Source organism: Protopterus annectens, chromosome 13.part0, assembly GCF_019279795.1.
Source record: "Protopterus annectens isolate FY-2018-M chromosome 13.part0, PAN1.0, whole genome shotgun sequence".
In the NCBI taxonomy this organism is placed as follows: Eukaryota; Metazoa; Chordata; order Ceratodontiformes; family Protopteridae; genus Protopterus; species Protopterus annectens.
This window is the reverse complement of record NC_056747.1, coordinates 39,292,475-39,316,034: the sequence shown is the minus strand read 5'-3', so window position 1 is coordinate 39,316,034 and position 23,560 is coordinate 39,292,475. Positions and strand designations below refer to the sequence as shown.

The window sequence follows — 23,560 nt, the reverse complement described above, 5'->3', positions numbered from 1 at the left end:
TCAGGCATATCTTGAGCTACAGAAGGAGTGGACAGAGAGGTAAATTTACAGTTAAATTTATCAGCTATTAGGTTTACTATATCTTCAACCTCAGTGTAGGTAACATCATTCACAAGAATTAGCTCAGTGTGTTGCTGCATTGTGCTTTTGGCTTGGGTAGCTATTTTAGCCTTAAACTTGGTTTTAGTGGATTTTATTAAGCCCGTGAGTTGTTTGGTTGTTAAGAGGCAATCTCTGCTTGACTTACAAAGTCATGTCTGACCCAGATATGTTAGAAATGCTACATCTAAAGAAATCCCAATCCCTCTGCACCACACGATCCAGAGACCTCAACCTCATTACCACTATCAACAGAACATGCTGGAGGGACAGGTTCATAAGCCAGAGACTGTCCATGCTCTGGAATAAACTTTCCCATACATGTCAAGCAGAGCACCTCACTAGCCCTCTTCAAGAGAAATCTTGATGAGTGGATGGGAAATAGAAAGTTCACCCCGGGGACCACTCCAATGGCTCTACTTGATAGAGGCACTGGGAACTAACGACAGATTGCACAATGCCAGGGCACTTCTATGGGCTAGGCTTGTGAAGGCCTCGGGGCCATTAGCCTAGTACACACCTATGAACCTGTGAAGGCTTTAACATTCTGAGAATTACTTTTCTTACTTTTGGTCAGAATTCTTTTTCCTTGTATTATAAAGCTTGTTTATGTTATGGTTCTATCATGTGGGTTTCTTTCTGGGGTTTATGTCATGGGGGGAATCGTGTCTATATCAGAATAACGAAAGTGCATATGTGCGACTACATAAAAGTCAACACATAATACATGAAACCTGTAAATAGCGAACGGCCACATAATCAAATTTTTTCCTAGTGAAAAAAATTGACGTGGACGTTCAAAAAAAATAAAAATTAAAAACCATTATCAGGTGGGTGGGGGCTGTGCCCCCCCCCACAGCCCCCCTAACTAAATATACCAACTCTGAGATCGCACTGTAGCAAAGGAAAGGGCAACTCTGTGTAGTTGGCCAACTATCTCCTTGCCCTGTGACATATTCATTGAATCGCTTAAATGCGGTTCGATGAATGTGTGTCACTCTTTACGTGTTTGCTCAAAAGCAGTTTTGTGCTTCTAATATAGACAGTCATGCAGTCGTCAGTGAACATTGTCAGTCGAGGCCCCTAACATTAGCCTGTGTACTTGTTTTGGGCATTTGTATGTATTTATTTTCTTTAATCCTTCAACAGCTTGACTTCTCTTCATATTTGGGATCCTTGGGTGCAGTCATTTCCAAGATTTTCTTGCTTTTCCTTCCCCCTGAAAGACTAACATAAAAGCTGAACCAACAAGCCAGTCTTTCCTTGGTGAAAACAAATATGTTGAATCCTTCGGTTGCTTACCCTCCATCTTTCCCGATTCATAAAAAAAAACCTGTCTAGGCAAGTGAGTCAAAGGTGAACCTCTGACTTTTACCTGCCATTTTAATACTGCCAGGGAACACAGAGCAGAAGTTAAATAATTTTGTTTCTCAGCATCATATTCTGTTCATTTCAGATGAAGCCCACTTACTGCAAGTTTGAGGTTCCCTAACTGGCCTTTCTCTTGGAAATGATAAAAATGGCAGTGTAAGTGCCTTGGGAGTTGATGTGAAGTGGACCTTTACTGCCCATATCCCAAATCTGCTTGTGCATCACTTGAAAACACCAGAATTTTCCGGTAGTTCATGCAGACAAAAACATCACTTCTCCCAAACTGTCTGGTACACCTGTTATTCTTAAACTGCTTTTCAAGCAGTTGTCTTTATATTTAGCCCTTTTGTTGCCAGTATAATTCCTGAAGCCCTGCCTTTAGTCTCATTTTGTTTTGACAAAATGAAGTGCTCTGTTTCGGTTTGCAGACATTGGTATTGAGTAGCACAGCAGTTTTGTTCTAACTTTGTCTCCACTGTCACCTGCTGCCTAGTTTAAACTTAAGAATAGCTTAATCCTCTGTCTTTCTCAGTCTCCTATACATGCATGTTGTCCAGTAACTCACCTGAATACCTCACCTACGCGGATTTAGATCTTTTCAGTCCCTACTAACTAAAGGCACACTGCTTCAGTGGTAATGGCTGACATTTAGGTCCTCACTTAATCCCTGAGATATGACCATGTTTGGTCACTTGGACAGCAGTTGCCTTAATACTTGCACCAAAGACCTTAACTTTTCTGTTCATTTTTGATTATTTTAACCTGAAGCTTTTGTATTCATTTTACATCATGAATGGGATCTGCCTTTTCTCAAACAAAGGTAAAAGTTATTGTGCCATCATTTTTAAAATACTACACTACTGTTAAACTCTACTGTCGTATGCAAGGTAAAGTTATAAAAAAAAGTACATTGCAAGCCATGTAACTTAGGCAGTTGTCAGTATTTTAACATAAAGCAATATCATTATTAGCGTAAAGAAATGCAACTATTAGTTTTCATTAATCTAACATAAAGTAATGTAACTATTAGTTTACAACACCTCAGTATTTTTATGAAACATGAGTGGTTTCTTTATTGTATAGATACTGCGGTTAAAAAGCTGGAGAAGAAAGAACGCATTCCTGTAAGATACAGCTGCATCGGAAATAGAGACTTGGCCAGGTTTGACTTTAATATATTTTGAGTTTAAGTATGTATCAGAGTTAACATGTGGCCTTGATTGTTTCACTGGCAAACCTGACCTTACTGTCCAAAAAAATGTCTGAAAATTGTTTATTTATGCACTTATGTATTTTCTTAAGTAGGTTAGTGAGCTGATCTAACCAAACTGTTTTAAGTCGTGTCCAAAACTATTGAAAATACAGTACTGTGACAGTGCAGAGAAAATAGTATTAAGTAACTATGCAGTAGAAGTCAGGAGCACATCATTTATATTCAGTTTGAGTGAAATTGCATTTCTGAAACTCAGTACTTTGGTTTCCAGCTGTTAGCCATGCTGTCACTGTGCAGCATTGTCTTTGTACGCAAGCAGTGTTTGTTAAATGCATTGATATTAATGGAGATTTCAATGGAAGATGTTCTAAAATTTGAAAGACTAGGTCCAGAAACAGGGAAATGCATGTGGTTTGAACAAATGTTTCAGGACCTGATGAATATTGGCTGAAAATCTTTTCAATCTCCCCTGCAGTACCTAATCATCAGATGTCTTCATTCTGAGCAGGTGAACCTGGGTTATCCCACAGTGTAGTACACCCCCTCTGTAAACAGTATGTATAGCAGCAGTGTGATCGAAGGAGAACTGTAGGTGTAAATACTGTATATGGAAAGGTGAGAGAGCTTATTCCGATAAAACCTATAAAAGGAATGAACTGGAGTCTGCCTGTTTATGGAGGAGGGTTTGGAACTGGATTTTTTTTAATAAGGTTATTTTTTGAGAGCTTGCTCTAAATACTTTGACTCTCAACAATCCTATGTTGGAATTTCAGTACCTAACTGTTGGTTTTTCTGATATTTTATCTTGGTACCTTGTGAAATGTCTTCAACTGCCATGCTTAAGGGTGCACATACCTCAGTCTGGGGCACACTATGCTTGTCTCATCCTGGACCAACAGAACATGTTCACCCCTTACCCTAGTAAGTTACCTAGTTAAGATCTCAAGCCTAACATGTTGATGGAGCATTTCCACTTTCATTACCTAAATCATGTAAATCCTTGGTGTTCTTGGGTTGACAGATTACAAGTCAGAATCTGTAGTGTATGCTTAAGGGAGAAAAAATGCACAGTATGAAGCTTGGCACAAGTGCCAGATTTCGTCTTGCCACCCTCAGGTGAAGTGAGAAACTTGAGGCTTCAGGCCCTCAAGCTAGCAGCTGTGACAGGATGTCCAACACAAGGGCTAGCAGAAGGAGCCCATACTGATCCCATCTAATTGCCAAAAGTCTTGGGGAGAAAAGAGATCTGGAGGCCAGGCATTTATAAAGTCCATTCACAGGCTAGCCTTGCATTCCTTGTGTGCCATGAGGAGTGTCCCTTTGAATATTGAAGAGCCATCCACACACTTGTCATGGAAATGTACCCCAGCAGGATTACACCTGAATTATCGCTGACTTTACCTGCTTTGAAATGCTAGGCCATGGGCATAGTTTACAAGCAGTCATAAGTCCCTAAGGAAAGGCTTGGTTGTTGACATCTGGTTCCGGAATTGTACTCTTCCTCCTCATTCCCCTTGTGTTGAGGCTTACAAGCTGAAGCTGTAGAGAATGCAGTTCTGCCTACAGTCGATCTGCGGAGGATGATGACTGAGACACTGGAGGAAAGGCATTTGTTGTTTCTCTGTTGATGGGACTTGTCTATGAAGATACAGGGGTGTGGCTTTAGGAAACCTGGCTTGATGCCTGCAGTAGGCCTCTCACTGCCAAGTGTTACCTCCAATGTGCATTGCTCTAAGCAGTGGGGCCCAGGGGCTTAACACCCAGCACTCGTCTGCCATTTTCATGTCCCCTCTGTCTTTGGGAGCACAGCCTACCCTCTGTAGATACGGAACAGAGCTGTCTTTCCCCCCTTGTTTCCTCCTGTTTAACTTTTCCAAATGTTTAGGCTTTTAATGCTGTGGCAGAATGGACCCCATTCCTAAGTGAAAGCATAATTTAAAGTTCATGACATCAGTTTTATTTCAAACTTTGCCAAAATGCACTTGAAAACCCCATAAGAATTTTCTCCATCTGTAATTCATGTGGGATTCCTTGTACTGAAAACATATTTAAATATGCTTGGATTTTTGTAGTAGTTTAGGTGCTTATTTTACTACTGCAGCTATCTCTCTATCCTTACTTCACATTGCTGTAGTTTCTGTTTGCATGTCTTGGTATTTTATAACTGTGTCTGTCCGTATTTAAAACATTACAGTTTCTGGGTGTAGCTGTTTTGATAATTACTGCTGTTTTTTCTGTTTTTTTTCAATTACAGTATGTGTTCTTTTTGTTACTATTTCAGTTGTTGGCAGTGGATGGATGATCTAAACTGATCATTACTTCATTTTCAGTTATTCTTTGTAGTTTAGGTTTCCAGTGCCTGTCATCTGTATGTTGTAATGTGTGCAGCTTAACACATTATTGTTTTTTTAGTATACAATCAACATAAGCATGTCACAGCCATCTACACGTTGTGCATGTGTTTCTAGTTTTGTGCTGCAAAGCCTGTGTGTCCGTTACCTTGTCTCAGTAGATTCTGCAAATCATTTTGTGCATAGTCCACTATTCTGAGCTGCCATTATTAACTTTTCAAGTTTTGATTTGATTTAAATTAGCCCCTTCTTAAACATTCTTGCACCAACTCTTGATTAGCCTGTGGTTGTTAAGCAGTTCTCAATACTTTCCGTTACAGTTATCGGCTTTCCAGTTTCTTTTCATGGATTTTGATCATTTTTAGCATTTCTTTTGTTTTCAGCACTTTCTCTTGCTACTTTTGTCTTTCTCAGTCTCCTATACATGCATGTTGTCCACTCACTCACCTGAATACCTCACCTACGCTGATTTAGATCTTTTCAGTCCCTACTAACTAAAGGCACACTGCTTCAGTGATAATGGCTGACATTTAGGTCCTCACTTAATCCCTGAGGTATGACCATGTTTGGTCACTTGGACAGCAGTTTCCTTAATACTTGCACCAAAGACCTTAACTTTTCTGTTCATTTTTGATTATTTTAACCTGAAGCTTTTGTATTCATTTTACATCATGAATGGGATCTGCCTTTTCTCAAACAAAGGTAAAAGTTATTGTGCCATCACTTTTAAAACACTACACTACTGTTAAACTCTACTGTCGTATGCAAGGTAAAGTTATAAAAAAAGTACATTGCAAGCCATATAACTTAGGCAGTTGTCAGTATTTTAACATAAAGCAATATAATTATTAGCGTAAAGAAATGCAACTATTAGTTTACATTAATCTAACATAAAGTAATGTAACTATTAGTTTACAACACCTCAGTATTTTTATGAAACATGAGTGGTTTCTTTATTGTATAGATACAGCGGTTAAAAAGCTGGAGAAGAAAGAACGCATTCCTGTAAGATACAGCTGCATCGGAAATAGAGACTTGGCCAGGTTTGACTTTAATATATTTTGAGTTTAAGTATGTATCAGAGTTAACATGTGGCCTTGATTGTTTCACTGGCAAACCTGACCTTACTGTCCAAAGAAATGTCTGAAAATTGTTTATTTATGCACTTATTTATGTATTTTCTTAAGTAGGTTAGTGAGCTGATCTAACCAAACTGTTTTAAGTCGTGTCCAAAACTATTGAAAATACAGTACTGTGACAGTGCAGAGAAAATAGTATTAAGTAACTATGCAGTAGAAGTCAGGAGCACATCATTTATATTCAGTTTGAGTGAAATTGCATTTCTGAAACACAGTACTTTGGTTTCCAGCTGTTAGCCATGCTGTCACTGTGCAGCATTGTCTTTGTACGCAAGCAGTGTTTGTTAAATGCATTGATATTAATGGAGATTTCAATGGAAGATGCTCTAAAATTTGAAAGACTAGGTCCAGAAACAGGGAAATGCATGTGTGGTTTGAACAAATGTTTCAGGACCTGATGAATATTGGCTGAAAATCTTTTCAATCTCCCCTGCAGTACCTAATCATCAGATGTCTTCATTCTGAGCAGGTGAACCTGGGTTATCCCACAGTGTAGTACACCCCACTCTGTAAACAGTATGTATAGCAGCAGTGTGATCGAAGGAGAACTGTAGGTGTAAATACTGTATATGGAAAGGTGAGAGAGCTTATTCCGATAAAACCTATAAAAGGAATGAACTGGAGTCTGCCTGTTTATGGAGGAGGGTTTGGAACTGGATTTTTTTTAATAAGGTTATTTTTTGAGAGCTTGCTCTAAATACTTGGACTCTCAACAATCCTATGTTGGAATTTCAGTACCTAACTGTTGGTTTTTCTGATATTTTATCTTGGTACCTTGTGAAATGTCTTCAACTAAGGGTGCACATACCTCAGTCTGGGGCACACTATGCTCGTCTCATCCTGGACCAACAGAACATGTTCACCCCTTACCCTAGTAAGTTACCTAGTTAAGATCTCAAGCCTAACATGTTGATGGAGCATTTCCACTTTCATTACCTAAATCATGTAAATCCTTGGTGTTCTTGGGTTGACAGATTACAAGTCAGAATCTGTAGTGTATGCTTAAGGGAGAAAAAATGCACAGTATGAAGCTTGGCACAAGTGCCAGATTTCGTCTTGCCACCCTCAGGTGAAGTGAGAAACTTGAGGCTTCAGGCCCTCAAGCTAGCAGCTGTGACAGGATGTCCAACACAAGGGCTAGCAGAAGGAGCCCACACTGATCCCATGTAATTGCCAAAAGTCTTGGGGAGAAAAGAGATCTGGAGGCCAGGCATTTGTAAAGTCCATTCACAGGCTAGCCTTGCATTCCTTGTGTGCCATGAGGAGTGTCCCTTTGAATATTGAAGAGCTATCCACACACTTGTCATGGAAATGTACCCCAGCAGGATTACACCTGAATTATCGCTGACTTTACCTGCTTTGAAATGCTAGGCCATGGGCATAGTTTACAAGCAGTCATAAGTCCCTAAGGAAAGGCTTGGTTGTTGACGTCTGGTTCCAGAATTGTACTCTTCCTCCTCATTCCCCTTGTGTTGAGGCTTACAAGCTGAAGCTGTAGAGAATGCAGTTCTGCCTACAGTCGATCTGCTGAGGATGATGACTGAGACACTGGAGGAAAGGCATTTGTTGTTTCTCTGTTGATGGGACTTGTCTATGAAGATACAGGGGTGCGGCTTTAGGAAACATGGCTTGATGCCTGCAGTAGGCCTCTCACTGCCAAGTGTTACCTCCAGTGTGCATTGCTCTAAGCAGTGGGGCCCAGGGGCTTAACACCCAGCACTCGTCTGCCATTTTCATGTCCCCTCTGTCTTTGGGAGCACAGCCTACCCTCTGTAGATACGGAACAGAGCTGTCTTTCCCCCCTTGTTTCCTCCTGTTTAACTTTTCCAAATGTTTAGGCTTTTAATGCTGTGGCAGAATGGACCCCATTCCTAAGTGAAAGCATAATTTAAAGTTCATGACATCCGTTTTATTTCAAACTTTGCCAAAATGCACTTGAAAACCCCATAAGAATTTTCTCCATCTGTAATTCATGTGGGATTCCTTGTACTGAAAACATATTTAAATATGCTTGGATTTTTGTAGTAGTTTAGTTGCTTATTTTACTACTGCAGCTATCTCTGTATCCTTACTTCACATTGCTGTAGTTTCTGTTTGCATGTCTTGGTATTTTATAACTGTGTCTGTCTGTATTTAAAACATTACAGTTTCTGGGTGTAGCTGTTTTGATAATTACTGCTGTTTTTTCTGTTTTTTTTTTTCAATTACAGTATGTGTTCTTTTTGTTACTATTTCAGTTGTTGGCATTGGGTGGATGATCTAAACTGATCATTACTTCATTTTCAGTTATTCTTTGTAGTTTAGGTTTCCAGTGCCTGTCATCTGTATGTTGTAATGTGTGCAGCTTAACACATTATTGTTTTTTTTAGTATACAATCAACATAAGCATGTCACAGCCATCTACAAGTTGTGCATGTGTTTCTAGTTTTGTGCTGCAAAGCCTGTGTGTCTGTTACCTTGTCTCAGTAGATTCTGCAAATCATTTTGTGCATAGTCCACTATTCTGAGCTGCCATTATTAACTTTTCAAGTTTTGATTTGATTTAAATTAGCCTCTTCTTAAACATTCTTGCACCAGCTCTTGATTAGCCTGTGGTTGTTAAGCAGTTCTCAATACTTTCCATTACAGTTGTCGGCTTTCCAGTTTTCTTTTCATGGATTTTGATCATTTTTAGCATTTCTTTTGTTTTCAGCACTTTCTCTTGCTACTTTTTGTCTACATCTGGTTTGATTTCTCTGCCTGCGATACTTGTGTCAATGTGATTGTCTACATCTGGTTTGATTTCTCTGCCTGCGATACTTGTGTCAATGTGATTGTCTACATCTGGTTTGATTTCTCTGCCTGCGATACTTGTGTCAATGTGATTGTCTACATCTGGTTTGATTTTTCTGCCTGAGATACTTGTGTCAATGTGATTGTCTACATCTGTTTTGATTTCTCTGCCTGCGATACTTGTGTCAGTGTGATTGTCTACATCTGGTTTGATTTCTCTGCCTGCGATACTTGTGTCAATGTGATTGTCTACATCTGGTTTGATTTCTCTGCCTGTGATACTTGCAATACTTGTATTTTATAACTTTGTCTTTCAGTATTTAACACAAGACATAGAAATCAAACCAGATGTAGATGATTGACACAAGTATCGCAGGCATAGAAATCTCCCTGCGCATGGCGTAAGGTATAAATGTGACATGCGGACATGTCTTCCTCAGAGCTTTTTTGCCACCAGTTTGAACGTCATCTTCAGCAGTCGCTTTGAATGCTCGTTCATCTGCTGGTTACCAAGCCACTTTCAAATAAGTGCCTCATTATTTTTTTTTCCTTTTCTTATCTCTTTTTTTATTGTTTGGTTACTGGTTTCATGTTATCCAGAAAGGAGAAATGCCAGTGTGGAAGACAAATTCCTTATAAGGATCATCATAAGTAGTGTTTATTTTCCTTAGGTGCTTCCCACGACCATACATCTTGTGCTGTTTGCCAGACTTTTGTTCCTGAGATGTTGTGTGGCTGGCTCACCTCCTTAGTGATTTATTTAGAAAACCAGCATCTTAATTTGCTGGGTAAATACACTATGGAAGTATCTTCTGGCCTGAGGGTCAGCCGTCCGCAAAGAAGACAACCTCAAAATCTTGGTGAGATTCTTCTGCTGTACTGCCTCAGCCGAACGTCTCTCTTGAGGCTGATGAAAGCCCAGAGGACCATCTGGCTTCTCAGTTGGGAGTCCTCTGCTGTGACCCCTTCAGAAGCCAGCATGGATTCAGCTTTGTGCATGTCCATGGAGGCCTTATAGACTTCCACTTCGGAAGTTCAAGGGTAACCATGGCTGATTACCCAGGGCCTAGGGGTATTCCTCAAATTTTGGTAACTGAAGAGTTACCAACTGCACTGCTAGAGCCTCCTAAGATACTTAAGACTGACGTCCCATTAAAAAAGAAGCCAAAAACTAAGCATATTAATCCTTCCAAAGATCCTCAGAGTAAATGACAAAATTTCACTCAAAGCCTGCCCTTATGGCTCTGAAGCCTCCTTGGGTTTTTTTTGTTCAAGCTCCCCCCTTGAGCTTCTACCCCTCTTAAGAGGCCCAGGGAGCAGGTTTCCTCTGATGCAGATGAGGATTTTAATGAAGAATCCCTGACTTATTCTTCTCAGATTCCTTCTCCCTTAGATTATGGCTCTGAGGAAGAGAAGTCTGTTGGCCCTGAATCTCCCTTTGAGGAGACTTCTTTTGGTGACACAATATCCCATGTGATGGAGTTTAAGTGGAAGTGTGCTCGGGTCTCTGTTGTTCAGAGGCGGTACTATGAGCTTCCCTAGGCCCTCTGCTGTCCCTCCTGTCCTTGCTGCCTTGCAGGATGCCTTTTCCACTACTTTCTAGGCTTCTGATTCCCTGCCCCCCAAAAAACTGATAGGTTTTATAATGTGCCTGAAGATTGTAAGTTTCTTTTCAAGTGCCCCTCTGCTGACCCATCTGTGGTGTCGGTTGCCTTTGACAAGCCCCCTAAACTTTTGCCTTCTACAAAGTTGCTTCCCGGTGATAAGGACAACAGAGCTATGGAGAGGTGGTGTAAGAAAATGAATACTTCTGCTACTCTGGCCTTTAGAGCTGTAAACTGTCAGACCCATGTGACCAGATATATTTTAGCTCTTCTCTGTCAGGCCTGTAAGGTTATTTCAGATCTTCCTGACTGAGGGGAAGACTTCAGTGCTTTCTTTATTTGGGATGCCTTCTCTAGGTTGCTTGCCATTCCATTAAATGCAACTAATGCCTTGTCTAGGGCTGCTGCCTTTGGTTCTGTGTTGAGGGTGCATTCCTGGCTTTGGCTTCAACCTTTGGCTGATGATATTAAGGCTACATTGATGGCTGCTCCTCTTGATAATAAACACCTTTTTAGTTCTGTTGCTGCTGAGTTGTTTAAGTTTCTCCAGGAAAAGGGTAAAGCTTTACAGGATTTGAAACATATTTTTGATTCACCTGTTCTCAAGTTTCAAAGGAATTACCCTAATAAACCTGCTTTTGTCCATAGACAATCTCCCTCCCTCCCCAAAAGCAAGAAGAGTTGTAGAGGGGCGGCTTCTGCTAAGTCTGCTCAAACCCCCTCAGCCCAGAAGCCTCCTTCACCTGACCAGTCAGGTTGCTGTCTGACTATCCTTGCCGTTCTCTTCTTGGTCACATTTCTCTCTCTTGCTCCCTCTCTCTCTCTCCCCTTGTTTGGTTAATGATCACTCAATATTCATGGGTTCTTTCCATAATTTGCCAGGGACGTTACATGGTTTGGAAATCTCCTCCTCCCCTTTTTGGCCATTACTTAGCCTCCTTAGGACAACTGCACTTTTTTTCCAGAGATATTTCAGGGTCTGTTGGCTCAGGGAACAATTCAGGAAGTTCCAACCCCTCCAAGGAAGAAGGGGTTTTACTCCAGAATGTTCTTCGTCCCCAGGAAAGAAGGCACCTGGAGACCCATTCTGGATCTTTCTCAGCTAAACACCTTTTTGAAGGTTCCCTCCTTTTGTATGCTATCTGCTTCCTCAGGTTTTTGTAGTTTCCCGAGATCTTAAGGATGCTTATCTACATATCCCTATTCATCCCCTTTTCAGGAAGTTTTTACATTTTTCTATTGCTTCCTGCCATTTTCAGTTCTGTGCTTTGTCCTTTGGGCTCTCTATTGCCCCAAGGGTATTCAAATGCCTCTCTCCTGTGATTGCTTTCTGCAGATTGAGGGAAATCCAGACCTTTCCTTACCTGGATGACCTGCTCATTCAGGACTATTCTCCTGAGATTTTACTTCAGCATCTTCACTTTGTCTCCTTCAAAGCCTGGGATTTACTGTGAATTTCCAAAAATAATTTCTGACTCCTCCTCATGTGTTTGTAGGGTACAGGCTCTAGACTGTTAGAATGTTGGCATCTCTGCCTCCTCCCAAGGCTTTAACTCTGATTGCTTTCTTTCAGTCTATTCTTTCTCTGGCCTCCATTACAGCCAGTGAGTTTCTAAAGACTCTGGGTTACATGGCTTCCACAATTCCTATGCTTCCTCAAGCCAAGCTTCATATGAAAAAGCTCCAGTGGTTTCTAATGTCAGTCTGACTTTAACGTGTTCATCCTTTAGATTTTCTAGTCGTCCCCCCCCATTAGTTGTCCCTCAACCCAGAACTTCCTTTTCAACTCCAATCCCCTCTCAGGAACTCTACAGATTCCTCAGACATTGGATGGGGGCCCCCTTTGGTCCTCTGAAAGTGCCGGGCCTTGTGGTCTTTCTTTCATCGAAGAGACCAATCAGTGTCAGAGATGAGCGCCCTTCCTCTGCCTCATTCTCTTTTCTTTCTAGGGCCCCTCAGGATTCTCACATATTTATTTATTTATTTATTTATTTGCAGTTGGTTTACCAGGATAGTCCATTGGGCCAAAAGAACCCGTTTTCAATGGAGTCCTGGGGAGAAAAGCTCCAGCACATAAAAACTAAGTTACATTCACAAGATAGCTAACTATTATTAAATTATACAAGAAGTGGGTAAAACATTTAGTTCAAAAGTCAAGCAGTATTCAAAAATACAATAAATGAATATTAATGTGATGTACATGAGCTGAGACAATAAGGAGATAACATAGCAGAGTTGTGTTGGAGAAGGAGCACAACAATTACAGTACAGTGTAGTTATTCAGAAGGAAACACGCTTTGTTAGGTAAAGTTGAGCCTGAATGCATACAGGAGGTAGGATGACATATATTTATGAGGGGTGGGAGCAAGAACAATCCCATTGGGACCTAAGATGTGAGTGAAGAGATTTTTGAATAGGTAGTGATTAGAGGTGAATGCGGATGGATGGTGGGAGTGAGTTCCAGAGACGGAAAGGTTAGAGGATAATAAGTGTTTACCTGGGGGGTGAGATGGTTTATGGACTTCTAGTAGGTTTTGATTGTTGGACCTTAAGACTCTATTTGGAAGGTGCATTTTGAAGGCAGAAGACAGAGAGGGACAAAGAGAGGGGTTGAAAATAAGCTTATGAGCTAAAGTCAGCTGTATATAGTTAAGATGATTAGGTAGTTCGAGCCAGTTTAGTTTTGGAGAGAGGAACAGTGGTGGGTGGAGGACCTATGGCTATTAGCTTGGCAATTTTGTTATAACAGGAGGAAAGCTGGCTTTTAGAGAGGACTGAAGATTAGTCAGTAATGGAGCACCGAGAAGAGAGGGAATGAGAAAGGAGGAAGCGAGAGTGGATTTGGAGGAACTAGTAAGATACTGATTTTGACGGTAGAGCATACCTAGTTTTTGATGTGTTTTCTTAATATTTAGTTGTAGATGGGAGTTGAATTTAAGTTGATTGTCAATTAGAACACCTAGTAGCTTGGTTTCAGATACCAGTTCAAGGGTGAGTTGTTTTGGCTGGTAATTGAGAAAGAGTTTGTGTCAAAGAAGTAGATTTGGGGGTAAATACCATTAGCTTTGTTTTGGAGGTGTTGAGTGCCAAGTGATTTATTTTCATCCAATGCTCAGTAATTGAGAAAGCTTCCTGAGTCAGTTTTGGAGAAGAGAGAGGTGGCAGAGCAGATAATTGTAGAATCTGCATATTGGATGATGTTTGCAAGAGGGATGGATGTGGAAGTCATTTATAAATATATTAAAGAGGATAGGACCAAGAATAGATCCTTGGGAACTCCAGTGGGTGTAGTAAGGAAAGAGGAAGTGGCCTTTTCCATATTACGGCTTGTGTCTGTTTGATAAATAACTGGAGAACCAATTTATGGAGGTGGGAGAGAGGTTAAGTTCTGATAGTTTGGATAGGAGCAGGCTATGTGAAATAGTATCAAGGCCTTGGAGAGGTCTAGTAGTAAGGTGGAAACAATGTGGCGGAGTCACGTGCTCTATTAACAGTCTCAAGAAAGGACAGGAGGGCTGTCATGGTGCTATGATTTGGCCTGAATCCGTGTTGTGTAGGGGTTAAAGGTTGTTATCTATGAGGTGGTAGGAGTTGAAGCTGGATACACTTTTCCAGGATTTTAGATATAGGGGAGAGGATAGCAATAGGCGGAAGTTATTTATATTGCAGTTGCTTTATGGAGGATGATGAAGGCTTGCTTCCATAGCAGAGGTACAGTACATTCATGGATGGGCGGTTGATTAGAATGCTGATGGGATAGGCAATTGCCTCCTGGCTATACTAAGGAAATAAGAGGGAATGTTGTCTGGAGCGTTGGTGCATGGCTTTAGTTTCTGAAGGAGTTTCTTTATGGTGGAAGTAGGGATAGGTTTAAATGAGAATAAACGTTGGGAGAGAGAGAACTAGAGGAAGATATGGGTGAAGAGGGGTTAGAGTAGTGGAAGAGGAGGAAGATTGACAGTGAGAAGATGGGAATGTGGTGGAAGTGGTGATGGGAGGGTTATTTGCAGGAGAGATTGGGGTGTATTAGGTGAAGAGGAGGGTGTGTGAAGGAGGATGTAAGTTTGCTAATAGAATCGATGAAAAATGAGTTGAACTGTGTAGCTAGATCTAGGTCTGGGCTATTTGGGTCTGGAGTTGGGGTGTGTGGTTTGCTGGGGTTTAGGAGGTGGAGATCCCTTCCAGAATTTTGTGGGTTAGTTTTATTGTTGTTTTGGAGTGTAAAGAAGTATTTTTGTCTGTCGGAGATTATAAGCTTTTTACTTTATTTCAAGGGTTTTGTAAGCAATATGTTGTTCTGGGGTCTTATTTCTCAGATAGAGTCTCCAGGCTTTGTTTCTAAGGTGCATGGTAGATAGTGTGGTTTTGGTTAACCATGGGGCAGAGTTTGTTTTATTCTTTTGTTCTTATAGGGGCTTGGTAATCAAGTATTTCTAAGAAGGTAAGGTTAAAGTGAGCAACTTCTAAAGGTAGTGTCTTTAGAATGTTCCAATTTACTGCTTTTAGAGAATATATGAAGGTTGATGGGTTAAAATTTTTGTCATTGCGGGTAGTGATGATATTATGGGTGCGGTAAGAGATGCAAGGCAGACGGCGAGTGAAAATTGGCAAGTGATCACTAAGAGGGTGATATCAATCACCACAGTGACTAAGAGGGTGATATCCATCACCACAGTGATGTGGTATATCAACAAGCAAAGGGGGGGACAAGTTCTTATCTCCGGTGATACTAGCTCTTCAACTTCTTCCAGTATCAGGTGACCCTTCAGGCAGTTTGCATTCCCTCAGATCACAACATTGTGGCAGATTTTCTTAGCAGGTCCATAACAGTCTCTTGAGTGGCTGCTTCACAGGCATGTGTTTCTGGATATTGGGGTATTCCTCAAGTAGATCTTTTTGCCTCTCTTCTTAATGGACGGTTTCCTCTCTCTTGCACTAAAGTCCCATGCCTTCTGGCCTGGAAGGTGAACACCCTCTTTCTTGGAAGGGGATGTTTCTTTATGCTTACCCTCCTCTTCCTCTCATACCGAAGGTCCTGCTCAAGGGAGAGCAGGATGTTACCAAAAGTCTTGCTGGTGACTCCCTTTGGACCCAGGGAGCATCGTTTCCCTCCTCTTCTGCATTTAGCCAAGGACAATCATCACAAGTCACCAAGTCTCTCATCCATCCCTAGCTTTCCACTCTTCACTTGACACTAGAAGTGCCAGATGGTAGGCCCTGGGCACTATCACCTGCTGTATTCTCTCACTCTCTATACAGTAACCCTTTGTCCCCGTATACACATTCCCCCTTCCCTTGCGAATCAGGTGCCTCCCTGACTACTTCCCTCAGGCCTTGTAATGTAGGGTCTGAGAGATGAGCCTATCTCCACTCTCTTTGTAACCCTTCCCAGCTTCCCTTCCACAAGAAGTCTGGTATTCTCTGACAGTGGTGCCTCACTGTCAGCCTGGGTACTACTACTCACCTCTGCCTTTGCAGTCGCACTATCTATCAGTACTCACAAGCAGCTGTGGATCACCTTCAGTCTCACTGCTACAGGGTTGCTCCCTCTTTAAAGTAACCACCACACCAGTCCTGGCTTCAAGTCTGCAGTCTGTCTCGGTCCCTCTAGAGTACCAGACCCACATTCTTGTCTCCAAGCCTGACTGCGTGTAACTGCATGCACACAAGGTACTGTATTATCAAAATCATTCCCTATCAGGACATCTGCAGGGGTATCTTCAAACACACCTACTTGCTTCCTATTCCACCCTCCCAGTCAAGGTGAACCCTAGTCAAAGGTGTTTAGAATGGGGTCCCTGCTAAAGCTTTGACTGGAGTAGGCTGTCCAAGCAAGTAGTGCTTCTCTTTAACCATTACAGGCTTCACAGTGGTTAGGTCAGAGGCTGTCTCTTTCTTAACAGTGGCCTCTTTCTCATCTACAAAGATAGGATATAACCTCTTGTGGTAGTTTGGTACCCTTGTTGTCTCCCAGACAGCTTACTGCTGGCATTCTGCCATTCCCACTTACTGGCTCAGCCCCTTTTTTTCCCCGCCTTGCCTCCATGGACATCTGTAGGCTACATGGCCCCAATGGTTACATTTAAAACATTTAACCCTTGGTTCTGGACATGTACCTGGACTAGTGGCCTCTCCTGCTACTGGCGGACTCTGTTGAGGCAGTTTAGGTTGCCCACTATGGGTTCCCTTAGACCCATGAGCAGAACTGAGTATCCCTTTCCTGTGCAGTGATGCCCTGCTTGCTAGGTATAGGTCTCCATTTTTCCCCAACTCAGCTGCTATATTGCATTGTCTATCAGCTAACCAGATTTTCATGACTTCAGGCAAAGTACTAAGGGCTTGTTCCCTCGCCTAAAGGTCTGCCAGCCCTTCAAAATTGGTGACCTGACACCCACTCACCCATCTATGAGGATAAGTGCTTAGTTCAGCACTATATTCAGACACCCTTTCATCTGCCATGCTTATGAAACTTTTTCCTATAAGCTTCAGGTGTTAACTTAAAATACTGAGACCATTTTTTAATTGTATTATAATTTTGGCAGTTGGTATCAGACAATTTAGAAATAGCTGATGTTCTTCGTGTTTCACTATTGCAGTCATTACATTTGGGTAATCTGTTGGCAGGTTGCCCTCAGTTGGCCTAATTAACAAAGTCTTGGGTCCTGCGTCGGTTGCTGTCCCTTCTTCCATGACGTCAGGTAGTCAGGGGTATAAAACATGCAGCTGATGCCATTACATCAGTCTTTCTTGCATTGCGGTGCCTGAAGCAGAAGCAGTTCACAAATGCTGGTTGGCCGACTCCTGAAATTTTCGTTTCTGAGTTGCAGAACCAAAGTCTTCAACTTAAAGCTAAGAACCCCCATTGGGGAAACTTTTTCTTGCTCCTTACTGATGTCAGTAAAAGTTAATTGCATTACTTGTGGAAAGCAAATACCTCGTAAAGATTTTCATTTGTCCTGTATTCCTGCCTAGGCCCTGACCACGATGTACCTTGCTGTCGGTTTTGTGCTTTATTTAATCAGCGCACTATCCATCATCGGTACATTTTTGCCTCTAAATATTTCGGTTCTTGGTTTAATTATCCAGAAATGATGTCTGTTAGCCATCCGATTACCGGGATTCCGAAAAAATGCAAAGATAGACAGAGACAGGCCGTTGAGGTCCAGAACTGCTGACAACGCTTCTCCTAAGCCAGTCGCCAGTTTGCCGGTACTCAGTGAGGCAGTTTCGCAGCCCCTGATACCCACTACTTCTGACTCACAGGCCTCTACTAAGACCCATTTGGAGTCCGGTATGCCACGAGATACTTCACCTATGGAACCCACGGATGTCTCTACCTTAGATGGGTCTGGAGCCACTGTGCAGGCACCGGCTTCAGAGGGTGTATTCAGGCCAACAGACTTGCATATAGACTAAATCTCGATCAATGTCTAAAAAAAACCGATGCCCAGGCCACATGTTCAGGCCCCTATGCCTAAAAAACAAATGATCAAAATGGCTGAAATCTTATTACTCTAATCAGGGGTAGTCAACCCTCCGCCCCTTCTAAGAGGCCTAGGGCTGAGCTTGATTATCAGTCGTCCTATCAGGACTCTGTTTCTTCTGATTCTTCTAATGACCTGGATTTGTCCATACCTACTTATGAAGATTCTGATGCAGAGGATTCCATTTCCTCTGCTTCCCCCTGTGAGGACTTTTCTTTTGGGGAAACTTTACATACTTTAAGGGGGCATTTCCACTGGGAAAGTCAGGAATTTTCTGAATCAAAAAAGAGGCTTAGGGATTTCCTTCTTCTACCACAGCATAGACCTTTGGCTGTACCTCCTGTACTAGACATTGTTGATGTGTTTTCAGAATCCAGTATGGCCCCTGATTCCTTGACTCTGGCTCCTAGTAAACCTGACAGATGCTACAGGGTTCCTGAGTCCCACAAGTTCCTTTTCAAAAATCCTATTGCGGATCCAGAAACCATTTCTCTGGGGCCCAAGGGCATTAAGGCTTTTACTGCTAAAAATCCTACCCCTTCTGATAGAGACTCCAGGGCGCTGGATAGATGGGGTAAAAAATGTTATACTTCTGCAACCTTGGCAATCAGGGCTTTAAACTGCCAATTTCATATGTTAAATTATCAACAGCATATTATTGGACTGCTTAAACAGAAAATGATGTTGAATCTCGGACTGTGTGAAAAATAGATTTACAGGATTTTATTGCATTCTGCTGAACAAGTTGGAAAACATACTTGCAGTGTGGTTTTGATTCTTTAGAGGCCTCTTGCAGGGCTGCTGTTACTGGGACTGTGCTTAGAAGGCATGCTTAAGGAGCAATCTCTGCCTGACCATGTTAAAGCGAAATTGCTGGATGCTTCTTTAAATCAGGACCGCCTGTTTGGCAATAAGGCTGAGGAAGTTCTAAAAAAGATGGAAGATAAAGCTAACTCTATGCAAACTGTAAAAGATTTCTTGCAAGTGCAACCTCCTAGATTTAGTAGGCACTGGCCTACTAAGAATTGGTCCTTTCCAGCTCCTTCCAGATCCTCTCAAGCCAAACCCAGACACACCAAAAGCACCAGGTTTCAGTCTCAGGGGACTCTCAGAACTAAGCAATGGGGGCCTCCACTTCCAAATCTGGAAATAACAAGACACCCCCTATGGTAAATGGTCTCAATGACTTTCCTTTAAAATTTCCAAGCACTTACCTTTTAGCCGCCCCTTTGGGGGGAAAGATTGCTCTTCATGCAAAAAACTGGGAACTCATAACCTAGGACAAATGGGTTTTAAATATAGTGTCCCAGGGATACATATTTCATTTCCACACATTGCCAACACCAAATGGGTGGCCAGACCTGCCCCCAAATCAGTGGACAGAGGCTCAAAAACACGTGCTTTCCCTCTTAAACATCAGGGCTATTCAACCGGTACCAGAAGAGGAAAAGGGACAAGGTTTCTATTCCAGGCTTTTCCTGGTACCCAGAAAAGGCAAATCATGGCGTCCAATTCTGGGCCTGTGTACTCTAAACATCTTTCTGAACATTCCAAAATTCAAGATGCTGACTCTTCACCATTTACTTCCTATGCTAGGCAAAGAAGCCTGGTTGGCAATTCTAGATTTAAAAGGAGCATACCTGCATATCCCAATCAGGGAATCTTGCAGAAGATACCTACCCTTCAAAGCAGGCTACTTGCATTATCATTTCCCTGCACTGCCCTTTGGCTTGTCTACTGCGCCCAGGGTATTCACAAAGTGCCTGGCTCCAGTAATTGCATTTTGCAGGCAAAGAAATATTCAAATATATCCATACCTGGACGATTGTCTAATTCAGGTAGAAAACCAGGCCACACTTCTAAATCATCTGGCGTTTGTAAAAAATGTTCTAACTTGTCTGGGGTACACTATAAACTAAAAGAAATCACAACTGGTACCCTCTCAACAGATTACATTCCTGGGTGCAAGCTTGAATACAACTGCCCAGATGGCTTTCCTGACTCCAGAGAAGCAAATTCATGTGGTAACTTACTTCAAACAAATGGCCACAACAGCCCTGATATCTGCAAGACAAATACTGCAAGCCTTGGGGTTCATGGCCTCCTGCATTCTTCTAATTCCATATGCAAGACTGCATATGAGGAAACTTCAGTGGTACTTAAAAAGTCTATGGAGTCAACATTGTCACAGCCTGGAAACAATGATTCCTATCATACCTTGCCTACACATGGAGTTCCTATGGTGGACAGAGGCCTGCCACCAAAACAAGGGATTGCCATTCACACTACCCTCTGTCGCCCAAACCCTAACTACAGATGCATCAGACTATGCATGGGGGGCTCACCTGGCAGGGAAGTGTATTCAGGGCAAATGGAACCCAAATCAAATGCACCTACATATCAATCAAAAAGAAATGTTAGCTGTACAGAATGATCTGACAGCCTTCAAGGACTGCATTCTTCCAGGACAACTAATGGTAAAGACGGACAACACCACAGTTATGTGGTACATAAACAAGCAGGGGGGTACACATTCCTACCCCCTCTGCAGACTAGCCGTGGCATTGTGGAACACGGCCTCGAGCTACCAAGTGCACCTACAAGCTCAATTCCTGCCAGGAAAATTGAATACACTGGCAGACAGACTAAGCAGAAATCTCATAGACCCACATGAGTGGAAACTGGAACCATGGATTTTCAACATGTTGACAAGCAAATGGGGGAGCCCAGACATAGATCTATTTGCCTCCCCCCAGAACTACCAGTTGGATAAGGACTCCCCACAAAAAGGCCTGGAAAGTGGATGCTCTGTCCTTCAGCTGGAAAACCCCATCAGTCTACGCCTTTCCCCCTCTACCTGTGCTCTCTAAAGTCCTGCTAAAAGTCAAACAGGACAAATCAAGAATGATTTTTATTGCTCCAGACTGTGGCCATGCCAGCACTGGTACCCACTCATGCACAGAGTGTCACAAATATCTCCATGGCACCTTCCTTGCTGTCTCAGCAGGAGAACCAAATTCTGCACCCTCCGCTCCCAACATTGAACCTTGCAGCTTGGCTAATCACTTAAATTCACCCTTAGCATCCCCTCAGCAAACCTGTGATGGATGTCATCTTGGAGGCGAGAAGACCTAGTACTAGAAAATCTTATGCTGACAAATGGAAAAGATTCTGTTCCTGGAACCAATCTTTAGGGTTGAGCACAGCAGTGCTCAATTTACCTCATATTTTGCAATACTTAACTGAGATGCTTCACAAGGGCCTGTCTTTTTCCTCTATTAAAATCCACGCTTCAGCTATTTCAGCACACTATAACACAGAACCACCCCTCTTTTCTCATCTCCTGCTCAAGCAGCATCTCAGAGGGGCAAAGAAGTTGAGACCACCCAGGAGAGCCCCTTCCCCTTCCTGTGACCTTAACTTTGTTTTGGAGAAGTTCACTCTACCTCCTTTCGAGTCAGTTGCTACTGCAGACTTAAAATTTCTTTCTTGGAAAATAGCCTTCCTCTTAGCAGTCACTTCAGCTAGAAGAATATCTGAATTACAGGCCCTTATGGCAGTGGAGCCTTTCATCATCTTTCATGTGGACAGGGTATCTCTGAGGACCAAGCCATCCTTCATGCCCAAGGTGGTTTCCAGTGTGGCTCTTAAATCAGTCCATTCATTTGCCAACCTTCTATCCCAATCCACAGAACAAAGGGAAATGGATTCTGCATTCCTTGGATGTGTACAGACAACTTAGATTCTACTTGGACAGAACTAAATTTCGAAGAAAATCGGAATAATTGCTAGTAGCATTTACTGCTGGGGCAGAGGGGTAGGCTGTTTCAAAACAAACCATTTTAAAATGGATAAGCCATTTCATTCATTTCTGCTGTAAGCACCATGGAAAACCTATCCCCCAGGAATCAGATCTCATTCCACCAGGGCTGCACCTACTTCTGCAGCCTTTCTCAGAGGTGCTCCTTCCAGGGATATTCTAGAAGCTGCTACCTGGAGTTATGTACATACTTTCACCAAGCATTTACCAATTTCTTTGAAATCCAGAGCTGGCTTTGCCACTGCTGTCTTGCAAGGCCTTATAGCTGGTCCTAATGCTGTATAAATTCCTCCTCCCAACCATAGCTTTGGGAATCTACCCAAATGTAATGACTGCAACAGTGAAGCACGAAGAACATAGTACAGTTGTGTACACTTACCATAAGTGTAGATGTTTAAGTGTATTCCTGTTACAGTCCTGGTTACCCTCCCTCCAGCCCCCTGTTTTTTTCTTAGTATACCTCTACTTTCTTTTTCTAAGCCTTTTTGGTGTATTTGATTTTGGTTGGAGGTATATTTTTGTGTTTTTAATTTTATTTTTGCTCCCCATTTGGGGGCAGCTGACATCTGGGGCAAGAAAAATTGATGTAATGACGTCGGCTGCATGTTTTATACTTCTGACGACCTGACGTCATGGAAGAAGGGACAGCAACCGACGCAGGACCCAAGACTTTGTTAATCAGGCCGACTGAGGGCAACCTGCCAGCAGATAACCCAAATGTAATGACTGCACCAGTGAATACACTTGAACATCTACATTTATGGTAAGTGTACACAACTGTACTTTGCAGCTTTATCATGGAGTAAGGGGGTCAGGAACTGTACCCAGAGCCCTTGGTCAACATTATACTGTTTATGTACCCTTTCAGCCGTATGAATAAAACTGTCCAAATGATCCCCCTCTGTAAATTGTGGATGAAATTGCTGACCTTTGTTGCTTCTGGGGTTTGGTTACTCCCTTCCCCATTACCTCCATGACTGGGGAAGAGTCAGCATCTCCTTTTCATGTTGACACTGCCTCTTTCTCCTCAGCTTCCAGACGTCAGTTTCTCACTTTTCTTAGTCTCCAGACTTCTCAACTTCTCATTCTCTTCAGCCTTCAGGTGTTTGTCTGTCTTCTGAGTCAATTCCCAAATGTTTGGGCTCCAGTTGAAGTGTCTTTAATTCCAGATGGATTTTTAAGTCCTCTGTGGAGAGGTTGAACTGTCCCATTTTCTGAGAGTTGTACATCCCCAAAGCCAGTCTGATTGTCATCTTGGTTGCTAGCCTGTGATGCAGCTATGACTAAGTCTGCAAGCAGGTTGGCATGCACATATCCTTTGTATTGGCACATCTCAGCCAACTGGCTTCTTGTCAGCTTGCCATACTCCTCTGCTGACATCCTTGCCTGCTCTCCCTGACTAAGCTAAAAAAAAAAAAATATTGTGGTATGTTCACCGTGTGGCTGATTAAGAGTACAAACACCTTCCCTAGTAACCACTGTTTACAGGCTACAGGAATTCGGTATCCACACCACTGAAATCCTAATATGTGGATTTCCCACCACTGCCAACTAATATAATGTGACACCACAACACTGGCCCAGTAATCAAGGAGACTCGATCCTCACCAATAGCACCAATGGAGGACGTACATTGGGATGATAAGTCCAGTATGACTCCTGATTCCCTGCCTCCAGCTCCTAGTAAGCCAGACAGATATTGCTGGG

General features: G+C 42.3%; 1 protein-coding gene across 2 annotated transcripts in view; it reads left to right on the top strand.

The window, feature by feature from the left end:
• Nucleotides 1–23,560, top strand: part of MPND (MPN domain containing) — a 1,899,579-nt gene that overhangs the window by 641,260 nt on the left and 1,234,759 nt on the right. For both annotated transcript variants that reach the window (XM_044090604.1, XM_044090605.1), the window contains exon 6: nucleotides 5,999–6,077. In XM_044090604.1, coding sequence (XP_043946539.1) covers nucleotides 5,999–6,077 — 79 coding nt within the window. The remainder of the gene's footprint in view (nucleotides 1–5,998; nucleotides 6,078–23,560) is intronic.